Source organism: Caloenas nicobarica, chromosome 1, assembly GCF_036013445.1.
Source record: "Caloenas nicobarica isolate bCalNic1 chromosome 1, bCalNic1.hap1, whole genome shotgun sequence".
Classification (NCBI taxonomy): Eukaryota; Metazoa; Chordata; class Aves; order Columbiformes; family Columbidae; genus Caloenas; species Caloenas nicobarica.
This window is the reverse complement of record NC_088245.1, coordinates 182517582-182538975: the sequence shown is the minus strand read 5'-3', so window position 1 is coordinate 182538975 and position 21394 is coordinate 182517582. Positions and strand designations below refer to the sequence as shown.

At 38.9% G+C, this 21394-nt stretch overlaps 1 protein-coding gene across 3 annotated transcripts in view; it reads right to left on the bottom strand.

Annotated features, from left to right (window-relative positions):
• DGKH (diacylglycerol kinase eta) overlaps positions 1–21394 on the bottom strand; it is a 175333-nt gene that overhangs the window by 58275 nt on the left and 95664 nt on the right. For 2 of the 3 annotated variants that reach the window (XM_065626676.1, XM_065626677.1), the window contains exons 5-8: positions 8597–8701; positions 8136–8268; positions 1448–1554; positions 230–355 (exon numbers count right to left, since the gene is read on the bottom strand). In XM_065626676.1, coding sequence (XP_065482748.1) covers positions 230–355; positions 1448–1554; positions 8136–8268; positions 8597–8701 — 471 coding nt within the window. Of the gene's footprint in view, positions 1–229; positions 356–1447; positions 1555–8135; positions 8269–8596; positions 8702–21394 lie in introns of those variants that run through there. The other variant, XM_065626678.1, reaches the window with a different exon arrangement.

Sequence of the window (21394 nt, the reverse complement as noted above, 5' to 3'; positions counted from 1 at the left end):
GATGACAACACCTATTAAAGAAAAGCTGCATCTGTGGGTGTATTAAAAATTAACTGAAGTCAGTATGACAGTCATGAGAAATTATGAACGTCAAAGAGATGGGAGTTTGCACAAGCTGCCTGCTCCTACTTAATCCAAAATCACAGTTACGAAATGACAAAACAAAAATAGCGGTGAGCAATAAAGCTGGCAAAATCCTCGATGCTTGGACGCGGTTCATTGCACCTACCATAGCTTTACACCAAAGGCACTTCCAATCTTGCAGGCGTAAAACACTGCCACAGGTCTTGTCGCAGACTGCGCATTTGGCACTGACGGGCAGATTACCCTCTAACCACTGGTGAGGCATAGCTATCTGTGAAGAAGTAGTCATAAAAGTTAAATTCAGAAATAGGAATGAAAGGCTTTTGTCTCTCAAATATAGGTTGATTTAGACTATTTCCTGTAACTCTATCCTTTCATCAAAGAAGCAGGTATGGATGACCAGGGTAAGTGACACTGATGCTCGCAAGGGAACAGCTATGAAGGTGGACTATGGTTGTGTTTCACGTGCTAGGCTGAAAATGTGACAGCTGAAGAAGGGAGACACATCTTATTTAACTATTCGAGTTACTATGGTAGCAACTAACCACAAAAAAGGGGCAGTTAAATCTAGAGACTCCGTAATACAAATAAGTATCCATTCCCTTAATGTTGACTACATGACGCAAACCAATTAAAATAACTAAAATGCAGAAGAATAGGCAGGACAGCAGAATAACTATGTGGCTTTATGTATCCCCGCAGTCACCATGACTGGTAAGTCACAGCTTATAACGCAGTCCCTAAATGCTGTGCAAAGCTTTACTCAGTGCACCCTTTGTTCCAGTAGTACCATGGCCAACTTAGAAATAACCATCTAGGAAGAAGATTCATGCCACTGGTACACACATAGCTGTGTTTGTAAAAATAACCTATCTGTCACAATAAAGCTTTGAAAAGCTTTTGTCATTTCTCCTGCTAATTTTAAAGTTCCTGCTTTCATGAGTAAAAAATCCCCTCCACATGTCAATGAATTCAAAGCAGGCCTCCTGGGGAACAGCTATCGGTAAGAAGGACACAAAATAGATTGCCAAAACAGCATGGTAACACTATAAAATACCACCTTTGCTTAAGAGCAGTAGGAACTTCTAGGAGCAATTCTCCAGCTTCAGAGTTTCTCTGCAGGTGGCCTTTAAAATCTTGTAACACAGCTACAATCTATTGCCTGCACATACTAAACTTGCCTTGTGAGACAGCAGTATAACTTTTGTTCTAAATACCATGCAAATCTTTGAAAAGTGTTCAGAAATGTAGCCAACTACCACTAATTTCAATGGGTCACATGGCAATATGTTTGTGCTTAGCCTCTTCTCCCCATAAGGAAGAAACAGCCTTGAAAAATACTGTAAATATTAATAGTACTTACACCATCTTCATCTTCAATTATGTCTTTTCCAATTGAGGCTAATGTAGTCCATTTGCAGTTATTTGTTGCTCTGACAGCACATCTTTTATGTGCTTTAAACTTACACACTGGAATACATAAACATGTATACTATGTTATTCCTTGTATTTCAGTGATATGTATCTTTTAAAAAATTAAACACAGATATTTCATAAAACAGCCAAGTACATGTCACTTACTGATGCACACACGACACAAGCCAACTAAAACAAAATTCAGTTCATAATCACTCCAGCTTTAACTCACTAAACTGGATTTAGAGGCAACAGACACTATATGCAGCCTTTGTGGTTCTTCATACGTGCTTTGAAATGGTTAAACATTTGCCAACATTCAAGGCTTGAGTACCTCCTCGACTTTATAGTTGAGTTACACGTAGCCAGGCTAAGAGGCTCTGCTAGAAGAAAGGTTAGAAACTCAGCAGCTGAGAAACAAACCATTTTGTTTGCTTAGTTGTAGCCCACGTTAAGTGTATTCTCAAATTCACACTGGTCACCATTTTTTCAGGTGCAATGCAAGGTACTAAGGTACAAATATAACGAGAGGAGAGGAGAGGAGAGGAGAGGAGAGGAGAGGAGAGGAGAGGAGAGGAGAGGAGAGGAGAGGAGAGGAGAGGAGAGGAGAGGAGAGGAGAGGAGAGGAGAGGAGAGGAGAGGAGAGGAGAGGAGAGGAGAGGAGAGGAGAGGAGAGGAGAGGAGAGGGAAAAGAGAAGAGAATGGTTTGGTTGGAAGAGATCTATCATGATCATCTGGTCCAACTGCCTGGCCAATTCAGGGCTGACCAAAAGTTAAAACAGGTTGTTAAGGGCATTGTCCAAATGCCTCTTAAACAATGACAGGCTTGGGGCATCAACCACCTCTTTTCTATTCCTCCAGTGACACAACTCAGATACCAGGTTTAAATTTGCAACAAGTGGTAAGAACGTGTTTCAAAGAAGTATTTTGCTTCAGGATCTTTGCTTCTTTGCATAAAGAATCCCTTTTGGGCACCATACTATGCCTGTTTTCCAAGAAGCTGAGAAAGCAAAGAGCTGTGTAGTGATACACTTATTCAGGATACTGGTAGTTACAATATTTTCCAAGAGCTTACATTAAGTGAGGAAGAACCTGAATTCTCACTTGATTATTTATTAAAAATCTACTAATTGCAATATTCAGCACAAGTCTGTAGTACCGCCAGACATTTTGACAAATCTAATAACTTTTTGTATTTTGCTCAACTCAATTAATAAGACTAGTTAATGATATCATATTATACCAAACAGACCGATGCATACAACTGTGGGTATTTCTCTTACTGGAAGTGCATGACATCATTCTATCTAGAGTGCATTATACAAATTATTTTGGCAAAGACCATTAAAGGTTCATGAGAACTAGCCAGCAGACCAGAAGTAGTAGTCTCCTTTCAAACAAAGATTTGACAGGAAACATCCAAAGCTTTGTCCTATTGCTTGCCTACCATTAAAAACATTAAGCCATGGTACAAAAGGTCTTGCAAATCATAAAGCTCTCACCTTAATTCCACTGATACTTTGCCAGATCAATTTAAAAAGTGAGTTGAGACTATGTAAGCAGCATTTGAGTTTGAGAACAATCATCTCTGTTCTGGGAGATGCGTGAAAGTATGTGCTTAGCTCAAAAAAAGAGAAGGAAGCAGAAAAAGAAGTTTTGTTCCTTTTACAGTAATTCCCCTGGTTATTTCAAAGAGTAACATTCATAGACCTGAAGTGTGCAAATATCCCATATTACTCAACTAACAGGGTAGGCTTGCATTTTCAAAACAGCTCAGCATCATACTGTGTGTTTGTCAACCTAAGCTGGTTTCAAATGTCTAAAGAGGTCAGCTCTCGCAGAAGCACAGGCCGCATTTTCAAAAGTGTTAGGCCTTGTGCAATTTTGCCACTTGGATGTTTTGGAGACGATATGTTGCCTTCATACTCATAAATAATATGCACTTGTCTGCCATGCAGATCTAAATACAACAAATCAGAGATGCAGGGCAGTAGGAAATCTCAAATGACTACAGCACAGCAAAGTAAGGGAATTTTGAAGTCCTGCTGAGCTAAGGTTCACCCAGATCTCAGGGCCTTGCATTCAGCTTTTGGAGAATACAGACCACTCCTTTCTCCACAAGGAGAAATTCAGACCTGGGATCTGAGGAGTTGCAGCAAGCCACACCACGGATGGCAAGCAACAGCTAATGTTTCCTTTCTGGGCACAGTATATAACTTAGAAATCTTAGGTCAGACTTGCTGTAGGTCTGCAACCCCAACACCATCAAACAACAATTCGTGCTACTCTGAGCATTAAACATTATCAAAAGCAATGACCTTAAGACACAGATTTAACTTTTGAGCAAAATACATAGCAGTACAGAAGAGATGGGTATAGAAAGGAAAATTTTACATCAAATCTCGACCTTAGTTACCAATACTCTCTAATTCCTTTCATCTCAGATGACACTGCATCCCATTCATGAATCAGTCTGATACTTGAAATCTTTTGGAAATATGCAGACATACTGCATGATATCAACTGCTACTATTTCACCAACGAAAGTTAAAAGATGAGAAAAGAAAAAAAATAGCCAAACTAAATCAAGAATATTTGTAGAACATTATTTTAAATTTGTGTAAATGTTTCTTGCTGGAATATGAAGCAGGTCTCTCAGAAAGCTAAGAAAACAACCCAACTAGCAAACAGCTGTCATAGTTGTACCAATATCTGCTGTCAGACACAGTGATTAAATCTACAGCTACCATTATCCATAATGAAGAAAAGTCAACATAACTGAACATTATCACAGGATCTCTTGCACTGAAAATATACATCTTTGTTCTAAAACACTTGAATGCATAAAAAATGCACCTTTGTTTTCACAGTGTACTGTCAAAATAAAGTTTTGATTTTATACCCATTTTAAGGATGGGGTAAGTGAAGCACAGAGAGATTAATGGCAACATTGGCTACTAAGTTTGGCTGTTGAAAAGACAATTAAGACTTTTTTTTTTCAATATTTTTCCAATATTTTTTCAAAATGTCAGTGACTTCAAAACACGGCTACACTACCCAATTAGTGCCTGTATAATACCCTGTGCAGTGGGTAAGAAGAACAGGGGTTTGTGGTCAAAAAACCCCAATCATAATGAAAAAAGACCAAACGCACAAAGTGCATTTGCAGAGGCAATTTAATACCAATATTTTCTTATTGCTTGACTTCACGATACTAAAATGTTCTCTCCATACTGTTTGTTTGTGCAGTTCATCACAGGAGAAAGTATCTCATCTAAACTGCAATCTCCTGCTTATGTGGTATATTCAATAGTCAACAATCAAGATTCAGTCATGATAATAACACTACCTAGGGAAATACATCTTTGAGAATAATCATGAAGGCAGTGTTCCACTGGCAATGACTGGGATAGAAATGCAGTATTAGTACACAGTAATCAAGGCTAAAGAGCTTCGAAGAGTTTCTGTAGATAATGATCTATAGCTCTTTACATTTCTTTGCCTAAACACTCCATGTATCCCTATGTTTACCTGACAACTCTTATGATTAGATTCATAGGCATACAGCAAGCTAAGCTCTGAATAGAAGAAACATCTGCGGAGTATTAAGAACAAAAGCCTTACTTGATACAACTGGTTTGGAACAATTTCTGAAGCAAGGCAAAAAAAAAAAAAAAAAAAAAAGAAAAGTCCTCTGTCCTAGTAAAGGACACTCTGTGGATGAATGTATGGGAGATCAGTCCTTTAGAGCTTGCTAGAGGAAAATTTTTGTTTATCAACACAACGTACAGATAACACTTGAAAAGGAGGTTATCATTTGAGAAGACTCAAAAGAAGGAATTAGTGGGAGGAACAGCATTGCATCTCAAAGGTGTATATGATTAATTTTTTTTCAAGTCAATGGTTTTTTGAGCAGTAGAAAGAATGAAGCCTGGTTTGGTATGAGTTTACATCTTCACTTTGATATATGTGTCAATTCTTTTACTTGCAAGTTCACACTACAGTCTTTTTCCTCGTGAAGGCATTAACAAACCCTCTTTTTCTACTCTGGTTTCCACAAAACTTACAGGAATGTCTTCAAGGTGGCCTGCAATGAATTTGGTCAACCTTTGCCAAAGGCTACTGGGAGGGAAGGGGCTCTGAAAACAGAAGGCACACACTGATCTTCTGAAGTATCGGAAGCTGCAAAACATCAGCGATGGGATTTACTTCTATTTTATTGTTACAGTCAAGAATCAGACCATAAAGAGTACAAAGAATCTAAGCTGCTTTCAAGATAACTTGTTGTGCCAGTAATCCAAACCACTGAAGAAGAAGAGCTCCAGTATCTCCTGAGAAGAAGCCTGTCATGCTTTTCAATACAAGACATAATAGAGTAGAGTGGGATCAATGACCACACACATAATTGAATTTAGTATAGATATAAATGGATTTCCAGTGTAAAGCAGTACTGGAAGTTTCAGATACCAGGCATGAATATTTAAACAGGGTTTTAAAGAGGTAATGAGAAAAAGTAGCACAGAACATGTCTGGGGAATCTTAAGACTCCATACTTCCCACATCGTTTCCTCAAACAGTGTACATTGCTAACACGGGCTAAGTAGAAAAAATAGATGGTGAAATGCATTAGAAGTGCATAAGACAGAAGCAAGTAAATATGAACTCAGTCACATAAGAATTTCAGAGACAGAAGTAGTACCAAACCAAAATACACTTCTTTTATGAAAAAACTAAGGATAGTTAAACACGGGTTTTTACAGATATACAGAATCGCGGAAAAAGTATGAATACCCCAGTAAAAGAGCCAAACTTTGACTGATTCAGATTAGATGCGTAATTAAAGTTCTCCTTTTATTTTTAAAAATGCTTGGGAAAAGAAAAAAGAGAGAGATATAAACTAGTAGCTAAAAAGCAAGAGTAGGTAAACTTATTAATAGATAAAAGAATATCATAGTATCTATATATAAACCAATCCACATCATACATGTTTATGAAACTGTGAACCAGTGAAAGCAAATCCAAACTACCATCAAGAGTCATTCGTAAAAACTGCTGAAAGATCTACTGGCATCAGAAATGTGGATAAATGTAGCATTAGTTTGTAATAAGTTATGCAGAAAGTTGACAAACTCCAAATCTGGAAATCAGGGAAACTTCCTCAATGTGAAGTTAATGCCAACATCTTGGAAATTAAAACCATAGTTAGAAGAAAAATAAGACACCGAAAAACCAGAAAACTATGAACTACAACCATTACCACTGATAATCTTACAAGAATAATTCTCGCTAAACAACCTTGTAAAATAGCTATAATATTAACTTAAGAAAGGATACATTCTTTATGAAAGGAAAGAAGTCTTTTATTTGCCTAAGCAAATATAACTGTATTTGTACAGAGATGCAATACAACTGCATTTTAGTTAAGCACATGATGCTTCCATCTGCCAATATCAGACACTGAAAATACTATAATTGCCTTAAAACTGCCCGAGCAACTTATGCACAGTGGAAAACACACACCAGGGAAGCTGGAAGTACCTATGCAATTTCTAATTTCTGTGAAACGGGTTTGTCCCGTTCCTTGGCAACTGCACCATTAGCTACATTAAAAGCATGGACAATTCAGGACAGTGGGTTAATGTTTCCTTTGTAAGATTTCCTTAATACACATTCTTGTGCCCAGACCTCAAGTATTATAACAGCATCAATAACAGAAATGCATTTGCAGTTGGGTAGCATACATACGAAAATCAAGTTTAGAATAGTATACGTAACACTAACTCTTCTCCGGATAGTTAGCTATTTTGGTAATTAAATATCTTTACATTCCATATATATATTATAAGGTCGCACCGATGCTTTATTTTCTGCTGGATTCCAACACAAGTACATTCGTTACTGCGTTTTCATGGAGCTCACAGCAGAAAATAAATAAGCTGTTTCACATTTATGATAAATACTTCTTTGCAAAACACCATTTCTCCAGATAAGCTTAATGCTGAAGTCTTAGCCACACCTCCTTTTTCTTTGTGCTGGATTTCATCTGTTGAACCATCAAAACACAAAGGCATCTACATTTCTACCCCCTCACTGCATGAGAGAATATTTAAAGCAATAAATCTGTCCTCATCTGTCCCGCCTGTGCTGCAGGATCAGGCAGCAGCAACAGAGCAAATAAGAATTGGAGGGAAAAAAGACGCAGTGCTGAACAAGGTGTTAAGAATTTTTTTAGATTTTGGGCAGAAGCTACCATTATTTTTTTCTCCTGAGGAATGCCGATTCTGCAAACCAGTGAGACTACTTTGTTTCACATCTGAATTTTTGAAAGGCAAATCAAAGAAATCCTATATTTTCTTGCAAACTTTCCACCTAGGCACACACATTCCAAACTGTCGCTGCAGCAGAAGGAACCGTTTTATTGAGAGGAGTTAGAAAAAGGCACCCGGAGCACTAAGAAGGTGGGCCAGACCATTAACAATCCCTCTGCCCAAAAGAAAGTCACTCCAGTGGACAGATTTCTCCCTTCAGGCTTTTTTCTTACTCATTATTTTCAGAGTTATTACTTGTCTTAAACTTTTAGCCATCTGTCTACATACTCAGCATTATGAACAGGGGGAAGAAAGCGTTTATTTTACCTTCGCAAGACAGGCCGTGAGAAGTGACTCCAGAGAGGCTCTCTCTACACACGTTACAGAAGGTAGGTCGGGCATGGGAGCAGGCGTACCAGTTATGCATCCCTGAGAAATGTTCCACATTAAACTGTGCGGTCTAGTAAAGGAGAAGTTAAGACAAATTTGCAAGTACAGAACACAGCTACGGTGACTGAAATTACCTACGGTTCCATCTTACTGGGGGCGACAATGCTACGATCACCAAAAGTATTTTTTCAAAAGGTATTTAGCCTGCTCTCCCTCCAAACTTCTAAAGAAAAGTGTGATAATAAGCTCTCATTTCTCTAGTAAAGGTCTTAACATGAAGCTTCACTCTGACATTAGACACACTTTTCACAGTAAGGAGGGTGAATACTCCAGTTCTGTGTCCTGTAGCTTGATCTGTTCAGCTAGAACAAGTTGCATCAACAGGGATGTCAACTTACCTCATAGTGTTCTCTGGACTGAACAGACTTCAGAGAGCTTATCCAGTCCTCCATTTCTTTTCTGTTCTCAGCACACAATATTAGCCTCCTAAATGGAGTGATTATCTGAAAAAGACAACACATTCTGATTAATACAGGTAATAAAAATCATTATCGACTATGACATTTAACATACTCTTTCCTGCAAGATGATGCAAAGGAATACACACCCTAGATCACAAGATATTAAACACTGAAAAATATTTTCTTTAATACACTACCAACAATGAAGGAGTTTGCTTTTCCTTTTTCAGTTCCCAAGTTTCGAATCAGGCTTCAGTACACGTCTTTCCAAGGTATACTTAATCACACCTCCTCTTTGTCCATACACTGAGATCTACATACTCAAATAGCAGGCACTGAAAACACTAAAACAACCGTTCTGGAAATTGCTTATTGACTAAGATTGCAATCCTATTTCATAACAGCATTACAGCAACTGCAAGGTCCATTCAAATTGCTAGAGATGAAAACAAATCAAAATCGAACCCCTGGAAGTCTTAAACAACAATAAAAGCTTTTGTCATATTTCTCTATCTTGTGTATAGATACTAAATTTACACAAATTCAAACATAAATAAATTTAAACCAGAACTTTTAAGATAAAACTCAGTACAGAAACACATACAAAGCTTTCTAAAAAGACACAGAGAACAAAAGCAAACAGTTGAAATTATATCCTACTAGGATGCTTGAATAAATCCCTGGATCAAGTTGATGCTGGGGAGTTTTCAGTGGTCTGAAGTTAGATTCTAGAAATCGGAAAATGGTGTATCTCAGAGGTTCTGAGTATAAGCTGTTTTCCCCTCTCCCTCACCAGTAGAAAAATAATTAAAATAACAGGAAGGCACCAGAAACTATCAGCTAACTCCCACTGAAATTATTTTGAGCACTGCACTAAAATAGACAGCGCAGTTACTTACATACCAACGAATTTAAAACAAAATCAGTACATGAAATTAAAGAAAAGTTATTTGTTTTGTTGTAGGAAGTCTGAAAAATAGAATTAAATTCTTTATCTTGCGCATAAATCTATTGCATAGTGTGCACAACCCACACTTGCAAATTACTTAAGCAGAACAAAGAAAGTACCACCAAAAAATGATCATTCTGAGTATTGTTTTAAATGCTACAGGCTAGTTCTTGTAACAATTGCACAATATTAATAAATACTTATCTACAGCTGCATTTACTTACCCAATCTCTGCCGTAAATAGTCTCTAGCCTTGATTTGTCCTATCCACTTCTTCATTAAACTGAGCTGCACTTTAACGTATCTCAGAGGCAACGTAACAGAAGTGCAGCAAGCTGCAAGTCACATGGAAGAGAGGCAAAAACCCTGTGGGCTTGTCTTTTTTTTTTTTTTTTGATGTACTCACTTCACGTGGAATGGAATAGTTTCTCTGTTTTCTATTTCCTTCAGTCTTGCTTGAGCTTTTTAATAAGGTTTATTAGTAGCTCTCCGCAGCTCTTCCTAAAGAACGGTTAATGCAAAGAGCAATGCTTCTTTCATTAGTTTGGAGCCAAACAGGCGCTTTATTACTTCAAAATGTTTTCTCTAGGCCAGGTCATCAAATGAAGCCCAGAAAAGCCATTAAATCATAATATAACCCTGGCTCCAACAACGATCAGCATTCTGCTGGAATTTCCAGGTTTCAGTGGACTCAGAAATCTTATTTGGGCAAATACACCCACCAGATTATTTCCTATTATATAGCATGACATTATAATATGGCTTAAGTAAGGTCAGGTCCACCCAGAACTCTGCACTTGGTGTCCATGCTCCCCCCATGCTCATTACTGATGCCAACCTGTAACCACATGTTGTGAAATGCCATTAAGCAACAGCTGCATTTATTGCTGAAGACTCATGGCAATCTCAATCTTTTCAAGTAATATTTATTTATACTACTCGTGTCTCTAGTACTACCAGTCACAGAAAGCCCCGTGTGTCCCCCTGACCCTCCTCTCCCAAAATCAAGGCCTTAGTTCAGTTGCTCTCACATAGTTTAGTGCCAATGGAGATGCCCTTTGGTATCCAAAGCACTGGCGTGGGGCAGGTAAATGTGATAGAGCAGTAGCTACGGATAAGCCAGGTGGGACACCAAAGACCATCTCAAAAGGTACTACACACCCATGTATCAGCAACCAAATCACATCACCAAACATTGCTAATTAATTCATTTAAATATACCAGAAGTTCCTGTATCCCTGCTTCTTATTAAATTCGGAGCATTATAAACTTAAGAAAGTCCAGAACATTTCAACAATCTAAAAGTTAAATTATATGCTGATGGTCACATGAATGTAGGATCAATTATTATTAGTGCTTTAAATATAAAGGGGAAATTTGGACGACATACATATTTGTAAATACAGCGTCTATAACATCGTGATTAAACTACATGTTCTCTTTGATTTACAAATTTTTACAACAAACTTCAAGAAGGAATACAATAACACAAAAAAAGAAGACGAAATGCATTATATACAAAAAAAAATATCAACAGTGCTTGAAATTTTTCTTAAAGAAAAAAAAAGAGAAACTAAGCAGCCCATTTAGGTTCTCATCTATTTCAGTCTACACAATCACGGAGAATATGTACTCTCGTTATTTATTAGATATTTCATGTAACATAAGAATTCAGGGAACCCAGGAAATGATTAGCCAACAATGGGAAGTGCTTTTTCCTAAATGATATGTGTTATTTAGACTCGAAAAGTATTCCCAAAGGATGCTGAGGAGACCAGCAGTATAAGCATCTAAAAAGGTATTTGTCAAATTCATCATGAATAGATGCATCACATACTGTAAAACACAGTATCTGAAACCTTCAACTTAGCAAGTGCCCAAAATCCAAGGAGTAAATGTGGAGACATTATGCAAGAGGAAGAACTGCTGTACCTGCCCTGCTGCTCGTACTCCTGGAGTACCTGCTACTGGTGTTATATGACTTGGATTCCATACGGTTTTATGAGCGTTACGCAAACTCCGTGTAGCTGTTCCTGCTTGTCCTAAACAGAGAATGACTTCCTATACCTTCTTATTTGTGTTTACACAAAAGGTGTGCTTTCTTCTGAATGCTTACAGAAAGTTATGATTAACCAACTTAAATGTGATGTTTAAAGTGTATTCATTAAAGACAGTTGAACCTGTATGCAGACATAATCAAAACGAAAATGGATTTAATTGTCCTTAAAACTATTGTAGAGTCATGTAAATTTGGATTTTACTAGTAATCTTATCTCATTGCATGCAGTCACATTTTAAATCCTGTATCTTTTCTTCTACTGACTAAAGTCAGTATCTTTGCTTCTATTACTTATTATCTTTTTTAAAATTAATGCTTGCTGCCTTAAATATTATTTTTTCTGCCTCACTCTGAATACACTAAAACTCTCAACAGACAAGAAGAACCTGTATAATATAATGACAAAGGAAGTGTCACAGGAATCACTGGAAGACCACTGAGGTAACGTAAGAATAAGAAAACTCTTAAATCTTGGAGGAACTCAGGTGCTAATGGTTCACACGCTGACAAAGCAGGAGACAAATCAAGAAGGATGAAGACAGACAAAAGGCCTTAAAAATAAATAAGTCAAGCAGATTTAATTTAGAAGATTAAGTTACTTTGAAAATTTTCACTGTTGTCAAGTAGCCAAGAAGTCATTGCTGATTTTGGAAGAGAGAGTTATCAAAGCCAGATACTGCAGTATATTGGAAAATAATGAAACTGAGGTGGTGGGAATAAAAAATGCTTTTAATGCAGTAAGCATAAGGAAAAGTGAGTATATACAGTCTTAAAAGTTGAAGGCGAGCAACACAAGTCCTAAAACACCATAGGGAATAAAGAATGTCTGGATAGGAAGAAAAATGGTCCATTACTGTGATAATGTTCCTGTTCTGTTCAGAAAAATAGGGGACTTTTTGAGTGGGGAATGAAGGAGAGAACGAGAGGACATTGTTCACACAGGTCTTGCCATAAATTGGGATTTTTATACTTGTTGACACTAGGATAATTTGTCTTCTAAAAATACACATATATTCATACATATGTACCTACATATCTGGAAATTACTTTGATGAAAATTACACAGTCCAGTTTGGGGCCACTACTGCAACTTTTCTTTCAGACAGCACCTATTAGGAACAAGCTTAATATCTTGAAAGGAAATAAAATTGCCGTGTAAATTCAGCGTAAATCTGAAAGCACCTTGGGCTTTCAGAGGGGCTAACTTTACCAAAACCATGCTATATGCCTTCAAACCAATGGGTTTAGATTTATGATTGTAAAATAAAATCACAGAGAATTCTACTAAAGTCTATCGTCTAATTTTTAACATCTTTTACCATATCAGCAATATATAGGAAAATATAGTCCCCAAAGCTTGGTGACTACATTTCTGGTTTCCTTTACTGATTAAAAAAAAGAAAAATGCAGACACTACATTTGCTAATCAAGAAAATAATGGTCTCCATCTCAGCAGCAACACAGCAGCTACTGTAAAGCACCCTTCTTCCTGCAACATGATATTTGCACTAAGGCACCTTCTGCTGCTCTAAACTATTATCGGGCATTACACTAATAGCACTTTGTACAGCCGATCTTGAATTGACTTAGTAATGTGGAAATATCACTTAGAATCTGAAAAGGGTGGGGAAATGGTCTTCCTGTTCTTTGAACAAATATTTTTAAAATATCTTTCTGGAACTAATGAAGACAGGGTGATATAAAGAGAGAGAGCACTCTCACCTTAGGGACCGCAATTGATGCCTGGGGCATGAACGTAATAGATTTCATGTTTTGTAAGTTCTCTGTGCTTCTAGATGTTGGAAAGTGAGTTCTGGCAAATACCTTTGCTTTCTGTCTGACCCTCCACTTCCCTCTCCTCAAGCTGGGGGGTCCATATGAATGTGATGGATGGACGCACCTCTATCACAGGGTTGTCACTGATGCCCCCACATCTACCAGAACTTGTCTGCAAAAATCACAGTGCTAACAGTTGGGCAGCTTCCTACAGTGCTTTAATTTATTGGATTCAGGATACTAAATAAATTATAACGTTATAGTCACTGTCAATGGTGTAGTTGGTGCTTTATGGTGAATTGTCACTCTTATTTTTCAGGATGAGCTGAGCCAGGCAAAAGTATAAATTACAAAGGGAGCGGAGGATTTAAAAGCAAGGCAAGTGATAAATGGCTATTATATTCGCCTGAGTACAATACAGAATTTATAATCAGAACAATTAGCTCTGTCTATTCCACTAAAACGTTGCTTCCCTGTTCTTGCTGGCCTTCTCCTGTTTCACTGTTGCCAAGCTCACAAGTAATGAAGTAATGTGTGGTTTGGGCCCCCACAATAAAAAATCTTACAAGGGTGAAGGAAAGGGTTAGTCCCACACAGCATCTCCTGCACCAGTACACCAAGACAAGTGGGCTTAACTAAAAGGCAGGACAGAAGTGGTTACATCACAGAAACAGGTATAAGGTCTACTATGACTTGACTCTGCAGCAGAATCCAGCCCAGGTAATTTAGGTGGCCGTGCCTTGGACCACATCACCAGCAAAAATGAAGGAGCATCTCCCGGAATCCACCCAGGTACATGAAGGACAAGAAAGTGATGACGAACAGTCAACATGGATGCACCAAGGGGAAGTGTTGCTTGACCAACATGATAGCCTATGATGAAATAACTAGCTTGGTGGATGAAGGGACAGAGGCGGATATTCACAGAATCACAGAATCACAGAATGTTAGGGATTGGAAGGGACCTCGGAAGATCATCTAGTCCAATCCCCCCGCCAGAGCAGGAACACCCAGATAAGGTTACACAGAAGGCGTCCAGGCAGGTTTTGAATGTCTCCAGAGAAGGAGACTCCACAACCTCCCTGGGCAGCCTATTCCAGTGTTCCGTCACCCTCACTGAGAAGAAGTTTCTTCTCAAATTTAAGTGGAACCTCTTGTGTTCCAGCTTGAACCCATTACCCCTTGTCTTACTGTTGGTTGTCACCGAGAAGAGCCTGGCTCCATCCTCGTGACACCCATCCTTTATATATTTATAAACATTAATGAGGTCACCCCTCAGTCTCCTCTTCTCCAAGCTAAAGAGACCCAGCTCCCTCAGCCTTTCCTCATAAGGGAGATGCTCCACTCCCCTCATCATCTTTGTTGCCCTGCGCTGGACTCTCTCCAGCAGTTCCCTATCATTCTTGAACTGAGGGGCCCAGAACTGGACACAATATTCCAGATGAGGTCTCACCAGGGCAGAGTAGAGGGGAAGGAGAACCTCTCTGGACCTACTAACCACCCCCCTTCTAATACACCACAGGATGCCATTGGCCTTCTTGGCCACAAGGGCACAGTGCTGGCTCATGGTCATCCTGCTGTGCACCAGGACCCCCAGGTCCCTTTCCCCCACACTGCTCTCTAATAGGTCATTCCCCAACCTGTACTGGAACCTGGGGTTGTTCCTGCCCAGATGCAAGACTCTACATTTTCCCTTGTTATATTTCATTAAATTTTTCCCCGCCCAACTCTCCAGCCTGTCCAGGTCTCGCTGGACGGCAGCACAGCCTTCTGGCGTGTCAGCCACTCCTCCCAGCTTGGTGTCATCAGCAAACTTGCTGATAGTACACTCAATTCCCTCATCCAAGTCATTGATGAATATATTGAACAGTACTGGTCCCAGAACTGACCCTTGAGGCACTCCACTAGATACAGGCCTCCAACCAGACTCCGCCCCATTGACCACCACTCTCTGGCTTCTCTCCTTCAGCCAGTTTGCAGTCCACCTCACTACCCGATCATCCAGTCCGCACTTCCTCAGTTTTGCCGTGAGGATGCTGTGGGAGACGGTGTCAAATGCTTTGCTGAAGTCAAGGCAGACTTCACTTATATTGTCCACCTTGACTTCAGTAAGTCTTTCAGCACTATCCCTTAAGATCCTCATAGAGAAGCTGACAAAGTATGGGCTGGTTGAAAAGACAGTGAGGTGAATGGCTGGGCCCAGAGCATGGGGATCAGCGGCACAAAGTCTAATTGAAGGGCAGCAACTAGCGGTCTACCCCAAAGGTCAGTATTGGGTCCAGTCCTGTTTAACAGCTGCATTAATGACCTGGATGATGGGGCAGAGTGCACCCTCAGCAAGTTTGCTGATGACACAAAACCAGGAAGAATGGCTGATATGCTGGAGGGCTGTGTTGTCATCCAGAGGGATCTCCGCAGACTGGAGAAATGCGCCGACAGGAACCTCATGGAGTTGAACAAGAGAAAGGCAAAGTCCTGCACCTGGGGAGAAACAACCCCAGGCACCAGTGTACGCGAGGGGCCACCCAGCTGGAAAGCAGTCTGGCAGAAAAGGACCTGGAGGTCCTGGTGGCCGACAAGATGAAAATGAGGCAGCAATGTGCCCTTTCCACAAAGAAGGCGAACGTTATCCTGGGCTGCATTAAGACAAAGCATTGGAGTCAGGCTGAGGGAGGTGATCCTTCCCCTCTGCTCAGCACTGGTGAGGCCACAGCTGGGGTGTTGTGTCCAGTGCCAGGTTGCTCAGTAGAAGAGAGACACGGGCATACTGGAGAGAGTACAGCGATGACTAAGGGACTTGAGCATCTGACATATGAGGAGAGGCTGAGAGAGTTAGGACTGTTTAGCCTGGGAAAGTCTCAGAGGGGATCTTATTTATTTTTGTAAATACTTGAAGGGAGGGTGCAAAGAGTCAATGGACACAAACTGAAAGACAAGAGACTCTGTGTGAACACCAGAAAACACTCTTTTACTGTGAGGGTGACTAGGCACGGGCACAGGTTGCTCAAGGAGGTTGTGGAGTCTCCATCCCTGCAGATATTGAAAAGCTGTTTGAACCCGGTCCTGGGCAGCTTGCTCTAGGTGGCCCTGCTTCAGCAGGGCCTTGGACCAGATGACCTCCAGAGGTCCCTTCCAACCCCCAAATCACCCCGTGATTCTGTGAAAACAGAATCCAGGTAAATCAAGTAATCCAGTTAGGACACGTCTAGCCTCAAACTATAAAACAGGTGCAAAAATTATCCAGCAAAGGACACTTTGTCAGTAATCTACAGTTCCTCAAATTTGACCTCATGTATCCATCATCAGCCAACCTCTAACAGAAGACTATTATTAATTCAGAAGTCTAATCTTATCATGAGACAGTTAAAAGAACTAGGGAAGGAAAGTTTCATGAATTTGGACCAAAGAATTAGATATTTATCTTAAATCAGTATTCAAATATAGCAAAAGCAATAAATCATTCTTGTAAATGTAAACTGGAAACTGCCATATACAGTTCAAGGCCTGCACATTAAATTCTTTAAAGTCCTTACATAAAGATTTGTTAAGCACGTTATTTCAGACTGCTGTGCCCTTAGCTCCAGTTTCAGCAGCTCATTACACGTTTATCAGATGGGATGGCTGCTGTGCTTAAAGGAAAACATCTAGTTAAATATTTAATGGCATTAAGTGCAAAGTTATATAAAATAGAACAGCAAGTGAGTATTTTCTTCTTCTGTAATAACAGATTCCTGTTTAAACATGATCCAGCTGCTGGAAGCCAGGGATTCTTGTTCACTAGAAGCAGGAAATTTATTCAAAGTTTACACCAACGTCGTTGTTTATAAAATTATCCGGTATACAGGAACTGCACTGAGGGATGATTTTTAAGGTTTCTCCAGGTATTTTAACCACATTTAAAGCAAGAATAGAAAGAAACGTCAGAGAATACGTAAGTGTAAAACTGCAGGAAGAATGAAATTTGGCAATATTCTTGAAGTTATTCAAAGACCAGTGCTCATTCTCCAAATACCCCAACTGCTTCATCAGTGCTTTACTATCAGTGCAGAAAAGGAAATAAAAGATATTTTAAATGCATTTACTTCTATGCAAATCTTCTTAATGTATTTCATAAATTAAAGAAACTCTCAGAAAATTAAAGGAAGAAATACAGATGTCTTCTGTGAACTATTTAAAAAAAAAATCCTGCTTAAGCTCGAAATCTGTGGAAAACAATAAATGTAAACATAACTAGAACAAAAACGTACAATTTAGCTCAGAATGGTCACATTTTTAAGCATCCCCTTTTTTTCCTCTTCTGAAAAGTGTTCAGCTTTCTTGTAATAACTTCACCACAAGCTATTTATCTATGGATTTTAGCCTCACAGCTGAAATGCTTTATTGCTTTCTCATAATGAAACTTAAAGCTTCAGTGTCTCCAGACACTCTAGGGAAAGGGAGACAGCGCATCGAGTCAGAGATAAGGAGCTTAAAACTTGAAAGTCACACCCAAAGCTACTCAAAGAGCTCTCAGCTTCATTACAGTTTTTCTGTCACTGTCAGAGGGAGGGGGAAAATGAGCAAATGCTAAATGGAGGAAAAAAAAAACCTAAGTGCATCACAAGTGCACACTAATTGCTTTTGTCTCTCAATTTTTTTTCCCTGAAGCATATTAATTTGCTATTTCAGTTTTGGGTTTTTTTTTCTTACGCTGCCTGAATATAGAAAAAAAAAAGAGTTGAAAATGGAACTAAATGGAATACAAAGCACTTCCCTTCTCTTTCTGTGGTTTGAGTATTGCTGGAGCTGGAAGCATCAAAAAGCCTTCATCATTTAGAGGCTCATCAGCATCTGTATGAAACAGCAAATGGTTCACAACTAGGAGAAAACTAAAGCCATCCCAAGAGTTAGGTCTGTGTGCAAAGCTGAGTCACGCTGAGGAGGCCAGCACGGGAACTTGAACTGTTTCCAGCAATATTCCACCTCCTGGAGATGACAAGAGGCTTCAGGATCTTCAGGGATGCGACTCCAGGACCTCTGTCGGCCCTGTGCTAGACTGCAACTGGGGCACAGGGAATGTCTGGAGATGCCATTCCCCCATCTGTGCACTGACCTTTCTGATAACACCAAGGGGAAAATTTAAAATACAGTGTATCTGACAGTGGGATTCACCTCTCAGAGGAAGACGCTCTTAAGTAAAGACATCTACAAATGTGTCTGCACTCCCACCATCATCGGTGTATACCATTCCCAATGTTAAGACACAAACAGAATGCAAAGGAAATTATTATACATCTACAGGATAAATTGCAGGTTAGATTTGAGGTAAAGTATGCTGAGAGGAATCCTAAGGATAGCACAACAAGCAGTACTTAGCACTTCAGTAATATTTCTTTTGTTTTCCTTCACACAAATAATTTCATAATACGACTGTAAGCTCATAAATCATACGCAGATCACTAATGATAATAACAAAGCCAATAATAATAGTAATAGTTGATATGCTTATTATTTAGTTTAAATTAGTATGCAATTGAGTTAAGATGCACCAATAGCCGGGGTTCATGAGGTTCACACCAGACTCTTCAGCTGGGTAAATTTAAGGTGTGAACTATTTCAAATTGGTGGTGTATGTAAGTTTATCAAGAAACAGAAACATGTTTCCAAACACAAATCTATTCTTTGAGTGACCTGTGGTTTATTAAAGGGAGAAGTCAAGCACGAGTGTCTCTCTTCAAGGGAACATCAGCAGAGACTATACGCAGAAATTTACTCAAAAGACATTTTTAATAAATAAATAAAATTGCAGATAGATGCACTCCAGAGTATTCCTACAGAACAAAACTGAAGGTTTAATCACCCAGTGAAAAAAGTTTGCTTAGCAATATATGAAACCAGGGGAAACCACCCCAAGCCTGAAATAAGCCAAAGCCTTGAAGGTGGTTGCTGAGCCCATGATCCCACATGATCCCAGGAGTCTCCCAACACCAGCATGGCCAGATGATTTCACCAAACGGCAGAAAGAAGAAAGATGGTGAAGGAGAAGCAGCAAAAAGCCTAGAAAAGGCCAGTGCAACCTTTAGGTGACTGGGCTTCCGAAAAACCAGACTGAGGTAGAATAGTGACTGAAGGAGGCTTTAGGCTATAAGTAAAGAAACCATTTCCTGATGTCCACCAAGACGAAACTGCAGTAAAGTGGATTTTGCAAACAAGCGGGACAGCATTAGAGAAATACCTCCACTGGCATCCATAAGCATTTCTGCAGTTAAATAAAGCTCAAGATCCTGAGCTTTGGGCAAATCAAGAGTCAGTAATAAAACCGAATTGATGTTAGATTATTTAAATAGGAAAGAAACAGTATTAGGATAATTATTCCCAGCTTTGAGACTATCTCTCTCTGTCTCCGATATTCAAAAATACAGAAGATTGGAGTGCCCAAACCTAAAGATGAAAGGTTTTAAATTCCTTGGGGAAAAGGCTCTTTTCCTCTTGATGTGGCTTAGGGAAGGTTAAGCAGTTCTCACATTCCCCGAAGTTCTCATAGTCCCTGAAAAAAAGCCTCAACAACAACTCCAAAAAAATCTGAGTGGCAAGAAAGGAAGCAAAATATGCCCAAATCCAAAGAAATTTACACTCTCTCTCCAACATACTGCAAAGGTCTGGCAACACATTCTCTTTACCAATGCCACCATGAATATTAAAAGTTAATTTTCTATAATCAATTAGAAGCAGCTAATCTCAACAGTGACCAGAGAGCTGACTGATGTCAGAAGCGGCAAGGCTGAAATAAGCTGCTAAAAAGCAATATGCCTTCAAGCCCGGTTCTAATATTCAACTTTAAAGTCCAACAAATCACAAGAATTGAGTTTCCAGTACAACTGGGCAACCTCCCATTAAAAACAGTGGCTGTACAGGAGGATGCAAAGGTTAAAAGAATTGGTTTATGCTTTAAGCTGGTTCCACATAAATTATATGCCAGTAAACTTTACATCCCCAGCCAAGATGTAGGATATGCTACATTCAGAAATATGGATAGGAAATAGGGTAATCAGAGTTCTGGAAGAAAACAATATAACCTGGAAGAAAACAAGACACATTTTAACCACAGTTGAAACACAGTTGCTCCAACAGATTATTTGGCCTCACTAATGTATAAAAAATACCTAACCATCTCAAGATAATAGGTCAACGGAAAAATCAGCAAATATAAATGTTTAGTTTTTCAAAATCTGTCCAAATTTACAGAGTATCAAGAAAATTGTGGACAACTGGATAAAGATATTTTTTTTGTTTAAAAACATATTAAGCAGAACAGTCTGCTTTCAGGTCAAAGTGAATCGATAAATCTGACCAAAAAAGTGGAAATTAGAGAAAAAAACCTTTAAACTTCTTGTAGCAAAATTACATTCTGGGACTAACTAATGAAATGCTGTGCATGGTTTGTGGGGTTTTTTTCTTTTTATAATATGAAAATAATACTTTAAACCAAAATTTAATCTATTTAATTTGAACTAAATTATGTACTTCTGTTCAAAAAAGTTAAAACATTGGGTTGACCCACAATTATTTTTACTTCAGTCATTGAACCAAAAAGACTGATGATTTTTATGTCTCGATCATGTGATGAGAAGAAAGCTAAAGGACATTTAAAAAGTAAGAAGGACTAGTACAAATTTTTAATACAGGGAAAGATTAATGGATAATAAGCACCTTATTATTCTCTCACAAAATTTTGTGGTGAAATTCTTAAACTGGAAGAGAAGCGTAAAGTAGCAATATGGGAACATTTACAGAAAGAACAAATTTTTGATTACTTAGTTCCCTCCCCTTGATCACCAAGCTACTTCAGAATGAGCCAAGCAAGGTATTAAACAGACAGTACAATGACTTGGAAAAGTTTAGTGTTAGTAAAAACAAAGAAACACACACCAAAGAAAAACCACAGAAGCATAGAAGAAGTATTTATGAATTA